The sequence below is a fragment of the Phyllobates terribilis genome, unplaced genomic scaffold (genome assembly GCF_046119375.1).
Source record: "Phyllobates terribilis strain yellow unplaced genomic scaffold, ASM4611937v1 Scaffold_5__5_contigs__length_657084704, whole genome shotgun sequence".
Lineage (NCBI taxonomy): Eukaryota > Metazoa > Chordata > Amphibia > Anura > Dendrobatidae > Phyllobates > Phyllobates terribilis.
Genome location: NW_027362765.1, coordinates 617,861,888 through 617,869,029, shown reverse-complemented (window position 1 = coordinate 617,869,029; position 7,142 = coordinate 617,861,888). Strand labels below are relative to the sequence as shown.

Below are 7,142 nucleotides of genomic sequence, written 5' to 3'. Positions count from 1 at the left end.
GTTCCGCTGCGCTTCCGCAAAATTAATTGACATGCTGCAGATTTATGAGCGCTGCAGAAACGCTGCGGAAAAATCCACAGCATGTGCATAGAACATGCGGAATCCCCTTGGGGACCATGGGGTGCGGATTACCTAGCGTTTAACAAGCGTTTCCACTGCGGAAATTCCGCAGCATAAACGCTTGAAAAACGCTATGTGGGCACGCAGCCTTAATCCATGCCGTTTGCATGGATTTATATAGTGTGACCTAGTTGTCAAGCACTTTCCAAGTGATGCTATCGCCTGGAAAGTGCTTGTCAATCTGCATGCGGAAACGCATGTGGATCCGCATGTATTCTGCAGGAAAACCGCATGCACAATCTGCATGCGTTTTTTCTGCCAGGGAGATGCAGAAATGCTGCAGAAATTTTCTGCTTCATTTCTGCATCGTGGGCACATAGCCTATAACTGAGAAGTGTGACGTAACGTGACGGGAACACGCAATCTGTGACGTCCGCAAAAGGGAACCGCCCCTAAACACAAACCAACCAATGACAGAACAGAACTCACGCCCCTTTGTTACGGCGCACGCACGGCTCTGTGACGTACTCAGTGGGAAGGAAGAGGAACCGGTGGCGCTTGGTGATCAGAGATGGTGGCCGTGATGATCCCGCAGGCCTGCTCGCAGTGTGACGCTGGGGAGAGAAGCTGAGCCCGGCGACTGCGATGGTCTTCACGGTGAGCAGACGGAACATCGTGCCCGCTTTATCGTGCGTGTCACTGCCTGGAAAAAGAGCGGAGCCTGACTGGCCGTGTAGGCAGCGTGCGCGCTGCTGGCCGGGGCCGTGCACTGGCTCAGTCATGGCAGGCTGCTCACTGCGAGGTCTGCTCTCCAGACGGGAAAGACCACAGTGAAAGCTGTCACATCTCCCCGGCCACGGGGGTCCCGGACTCTGCATTCTATATCCGCCCTGTAGGGGGAGTGCCAGACACCACCGCTATGAGTGCAGGGCTGGCATCACCCGCTGCTGACTGTCCTGTACATGGGGCCATTGCCCTGACTGACAGCACCGCGTACTCTACTGACTGACAGCACCGCGTACTCTACTGACTGACGGCACCGCGTACTCTACTGACTGACGGCACCGCGTACTCTACTGACTGACGGCACCGCGTACTCTACTGACTGACGGCACCGCGTACTCTACTGACTGACGGCACCGCGTACTCTACTGACTGACGGCACCGCGTACTCTACTGACTGACGGCACCGCGTACTCTACTGACTGACGGCACCGCGTACTCTACTGACTGACGGCACCGCGTCCCCTGCCGACTGACGGCACCGCGTCCCCTGCCGACTGACGGCACCGCGTCCCCTGCCGACTGACGGCACCGCGTCCCCTGCCGACTGACGGCACCGCGTCCCCTGCCGACTGACGGCACCGCGTCCCCTGCCGACTGACGGCACCGCGTCCCCTGCCGACTGACGGCACCGCGTCCCCTGCCGACTGACGGCACCGCGTCCCCTGCCGACTGACGGCACCGCGTCCCCTGCCGACTGACGGCACCGCGTCCCCTGCCGACTGACGGCACCGCGTCCCCTGCCGACTGACGGCACCGCGTCCCCTGCCGACTGACGGCACCGCGTCCCCTGCCGACTGACGGCACCGCGTCCCCTGCCGACTGACGGCACCGCGTCCCCTGCCGACTGACGGCACCGCGTCCCCTGCCGACTGACGGCACCGCGTCCCCTGCCGACTGACGGCACCGCGTCCCCTGCCGACTGACGGCACCGCGTCCCCTGCCGACTGACGGCACCGCGTCCCCTGCCGACTGACCTGTAAGTGGGGCCATTGCCTTGCCTGACAGCACCGCGTGCTCATCATTGTGGCAGGTAGTGATGGCTGTAGTAGGCTCCTGCCTGGACATTACTGCCATCATTTATTTGACTGTGATTGACAGCGATTATTTCACTGCCTGACTGACCTTAGTCGGTGCGGATCCATGAGGTTTTGCACATACTGCGGACACTAGCCAGACCTACCTGTGGGGCGATTGAGTTCATAAGTTTGCAGTAACATATGAGGTATTACTGATAAACCCGTTCACAGTGGCCCCCGAGGTGGGTATGGGTTTTTGTCACATGTGGCAGCACATCGTGGGACTTTACCCTTAGGAACAGACTTGCATGTACCGAATTCTAAAACTCGGCATCTTCTCTGAAGAATTACTGTAGTTGTTTTTCTTTATAAATTCACCAACACCTGATTATTTCATTGTCTGCGCTACATGTAAAGAATTCCATTCTTTAAGGAAGAATTTGGAGCAGATCTGTTTCAAAATCCTCCAGAAATAAACTTTGTAAACCTAGCCATTCATTCTGTGCATCATGTAATCAGCTAGAACTAGTACCACTTCTGCCTTCTGTAATAACTTATCATCTCATACACTATTCTCATCAGTGACCAAATAGATTATCAGTTTACAGTCAGGAGTCTGAATGGTCATCATCTTTATTGTAGCTGGCTAACTGGAGCTGTGTAGCCATCATCATTACTATGATAGGAGTTTGTTTCTACCTTTTGGAAAAGGTTACATTAGACTCATTATGCAGCATGGTCTGGTGACTGAAATGGTGACCTCCATTAGATAACATGGTACTTCTCAGCAATGGTCATAAGATCACATAACTTAACGGAGGAGAAAATAGCCTTCATTTTATAGATTTTTTAAGTAGTCTGGGACCCTTGCCATTGGAATGGTCATGTCTGTGGAGCTGAAAGAAATGGCCAGAGTGCTGTACTCTAGTCCGTGAATGGAGAAGCAATGGGCATGCTCTTCCTTCTAACTCCTCCTCCCTGACATTGTGTAGTGAGAAGGAATGGTGGATTCCCCATCATCTCTAGATTGTTAGTAGTAGCTGTGCTGTGAGTGACTCCAAAAGCTGTAATCCGTACAGGTGGCTGAATATCTGTCATACGTGTCAAACTCTGTCCTGTGGGCGAAATCTGGCCCTCAGGGTGATTTTATTTGGCCCGTGACACCAGAACCACCACCCCTATGTGGGCCCCATTATACTGTATGGAGGACTATGTGGGCCCCGTTATACTGTATGGAGGACTATGTGGGCCCCGTTATACTGTATGGAGGACTATGTGGGCCCCGTTATACTGTATGGAGGACTATGTGGGCCCCGTTATACTGTATGGAGGACTATGTGGGCCCCGTTATACTGTATGGAGGACTATGTGGGCCCCGTTATACTGTATGGAGGACTATGTGGGCCCCGTTATACTGTATGGAGGACTATGTGGGCCCCGTTATACTGTATGGAGGACTATGTGGGCCCCGTTATACTGTATGGAGGACTATGTGGGCCCCATTATACTGTATGGAGGACTATGTGGGCCCCATTATACTGTATGGAGGACTATGTGGGCCCCATTATACTGTATGGAGGACTATGTGGGCCCCATTATACTGTATGGAGGACTATGTGGGCCCCATTATACTGTATGGAGGACTATGTGGGCCCCATTATACTGTGTGGAGGACTATGTGGGCCCCATTATACTGTGTGGAGGACTATGTGGGCCCCATTATACTGTGTGGAGGACTATGTGGGCCCCATTATACTGTGTGGAGGACTATGTGGGCCCCATTATACTGTGTGGAGGACTATGTGGGCCCCATTATACTGTGTGGAGGACTATGTGGGCCCCATTATACTGTGTGGAGGACTATGTGGGCCCCATTATACTGTGTGGAGGACTATGTGGGCCCCATTATACTGTGTGGAGGACTATGTGGGCCCCATTATACTGTGTGGAGGACTATGTGGGCCCCATTATACTGTGTGGAGGACTGTGTGGGCCCCATTGTACTGTGTGGAGGACTGTGTGGGCCCCATTGTACTGTGCGGAGGACTGTGTGGGCCCCATTGTACTGTGCGGAGGACTGTGTGGGCCCCATTGTACTGTGCGGAGGACTGTGTGGGCCCCCATTGTACTGTGCGGAGGACTGTGTGGGCCCCCATTGTACTGTGCGGAGGACTGTGTGGGCCCCCATTGTACTGTGCGGAGGACTGTGTGGGCCCCCATTGTACTGTGCGGAGGACTGTGTGGGCCCCCATTGTACTGTGCGGAGGACTGTGTGGGCCCCCATTGTACTGTGCGGAGGACTGTGTGGGCCCCCATTGTACTGTGCGGAGGACTGTGTGGGCCCCCATTGTACTGTGCGGAGGACTGTGTGGGCCCCCATTGTACTGTGCGGAGGACTGTGTGGGCCCCCATTGTACTGTGCGGAGGACTGTGTGGGCCCCCATTGTACTGTGCGGAGGACTGTGTGGGCCCCCATTGTACTGTGCGGAGGACTGTGTGGGCCCCCATTGTACTGTGCGGAGGACTGTGTGGGCCCCCATTGTACTGTGCGGAGGACTGTGTGGGCCCCCATTGTACTGTGCGGAGGACTGTGTGGGCCCCCATTGTACTGTGCGGAGGACTGTGTGGGCCCCCATTGTACTGTGCGGAGGACTGTGTGGGCCCCCATTGTACTGTGCGGAGGACTGTGTGGGCCCCCATTGTACTGTGCGGAGGACTGTGTGGGCCCCCATTGTACTGTGCGGAGGACTGTGTGGGCCCCCATTGTACTGTGCGGAGGACTGTGTGGGCCCCCATTGTACTGTGCGGAGGACTGTGTGGGCCCCCATTGTACTGTGCGGAGGACTGTGTGGGCCCCCATTGTACTGTGCGGAGGACTGTGTGGGCCCCCATTGTACTGTGCGGAGGACTGTGTGGGCCCCCATTGTACTGTGCGGAGGACTGTGTGGGCCCCCATTGTACTGTGCGGAGGACTGTGTGGGCCCCCATTGTACTGTGCGGAGGACTGTGTGGGCCCCCATTGTACTGTGCGGAGGACTGTGTGGGCCCCCATTGTACTGTGCGGAGGACTGTGTGGGCCCCCATTGTACTGTGCGGAGGACTGTGTGGGCCCCCATTGTACTGTGCGGAGGACTGTGTGGGCCCCCATTGTACTGTGCGGAGGACTGTGTGGGCCCCCATTGTACTGTGCGGAGGACTGTGTGGGCCCCCATTGTACTGTGCGGAGGACTGTGTGGGCCCCCATTGTACTGTGCGGAGGACTGTGTGGGCCCCCATTGTACTGTGCGGAGGACTGTGTGGGCCCCCATTGTACTGTGCGGAGGACTGTGTGGGCCCCCATTGTACTGTGCGGAGGACTGTGTGGGCCCCCATTGTACTGTGCGGAGGACTGTGTGGGCCCCCATTGTACTGTGCGGAGGACTGTGTGGGCCCCCATTGTACTGTGCGGAGGACTGTGTGGGCCCCCATTGTACTGTGCGGAGGACTGTGTGGGCCCCCATTGTACTGTGCGGAGGACTGTGTGGGCCCCCATTGTACTGTGCGGAGGACTGTGTGGGCCCCCATTGTACTGTGCGGAGGACTGTGTGGGCCCCCATTGTACTGTGCGGAGGACTGTGTGGGCCCCCATTGTACTGTGCGGAGGACTGTGTGGGCCCCCATTGTACTGTGCGGAGGACTGTGTGGGCCCCATATTGTATACTGGTTGGCCTGCGACATTGTCCACGTTTTTCATTTTGGCCCTCTGTGTGTTTGACGTCTCTGATCTATGTTGTAATGTACAGGATCTCCATAAATAGATGAAATAGCACATTACTGATGGGAGACACGGTACAGTAATCTGAGTTCAGCTGCTGCACCTGGCAGAAGAATGTGGCTTGTGCCCCCCGCAGCGCAGCAGGGAGTTTCAGATTTGCATTTTCTTTCTCCCTTTTAAAAGAAATGTTGTACCTAGTAATGGAAAGTAAGACCGCCGGATTCAGAGATGACAGAGATTTAGGAAAACTGGTGCAATGGAATAATTGCTATAGCAATTAGTTTGCTTCCTTAATTATCATATGGGCTTCTGAGAAATTTAGAGAAGCCAAGAACAAGAAAAATACCCAAATAACTGAAAGTAGATGTATAAATCGCACAGTGCAAAAATAATAATAAATAATAAAGGGTATTTAGTTAACATAATTTTGATCAAAATAATGTGAAAGCCATCCCGCCACTTCACGGCAACCCTTATGGGACAGTCCTAACTCTAATATTAAAAACCTTACCATTTGTCATTTCTGAGAAATTGAGTCTGATTGCTAAGATCAAGTGCGCAGGTTTTCAGAATTCGCCCTTTATGCCTATTCGGCAAAGATTTTTGTAAAATCAAAATTGTATCCAGTTATAATCATGGCTAAAGGTCAACGAAGCCTTGAATAGGTGGCATATGTAAAGACTTTTCCTTAAGTTTGTAACACTGTATATTTTGCATGTACTGCAAATACACCAAGCGTATGGACAAAATAAATCCATAGGTTGTTACCAAGTTTGTTGTCTTGGCCTCAGGGCTGTGGAGTCGGTATAAAATGGACCGATTCCTAAAATATATAATAAATTGGGTACAGTAGTACAATGCAGGATGTGCTGTAAATGTTTTCATAAGAATTTGGGAAAGTTGTGAAATGTCCTATAAATGTCTGTTCTGTTCCTGATGTAAGGGTCTCTGCTTAGGTGAGATGAATCTGTGCTGCACTTTATGTACACGCTCAGTAGTGAGGCCGTGCTGTGAAGACGGACATCAAGGGGGCGAAGGTTTGGCTTACTGACTCCACAGCCCTGCTTGGCATACGTTCAGTGGGTATATGGTGACTATACCTTTCAGTGCAAAGTGGCCCATTATGGGAAATAATCTAGCATTTTTCTATTGGCCATGTAAGCACCTGTATTGTGTATGGGTGCATATGACTGGAGTGTCCTTTCTGTGCTTATATATATAATATACTGGTGTAATATTACTGTGTTTTCATTTACTTTGTTTAATTTCAAATTCTTGTTTTTCCTCTGAAAGAAAAATAAGATGCCGAATCTTGAGGCCCAAGTAACTAGCAGCTTGCTGCAATTTCCGGAGATCACAATAGAAGCTCTCCAGGAGGATGAAATTAACCTGGAATCTGTCTTGCGTGCAAAGTTTACCCCAGGTAAGAGATATGTAACATCTAATAGAACGATGGTCTGTTTGCTCATTGTTTTACCAAATGAATGGTAAAGGTTTTTTTTTCCAGTCTTCTTTAATCTTTTCTG

The 7,142-nt window shown here is 52.5% G+C and overlaps 1 protein-coding gene across 1 annotated transcript in view; it reads left to right on the top strand.

Moving 5' to 3' along the window:
• The first annotated feature begins 556 nt into the window (after positions 1-556).
• Positions 557-7,142, top strand: part of LOC141273764 (protein ELYS-like) — a 113,995-nt gene continuing 107,409 nt past the window's right edge. The window contains exons 1-2 of the mRNA XM_073686102.1: positions 557-717; positions 6,910-7,039. Coding sequence (XP_073542203.1) covers positions 706-717; positions 6,910-7,039 — 142 coding nt within the window. The 5' untranslated portion in view covers positions 557-705. The remainder of the gene's footprint in view (positions 718-6,909; positions 7,040-7,142) is intronic.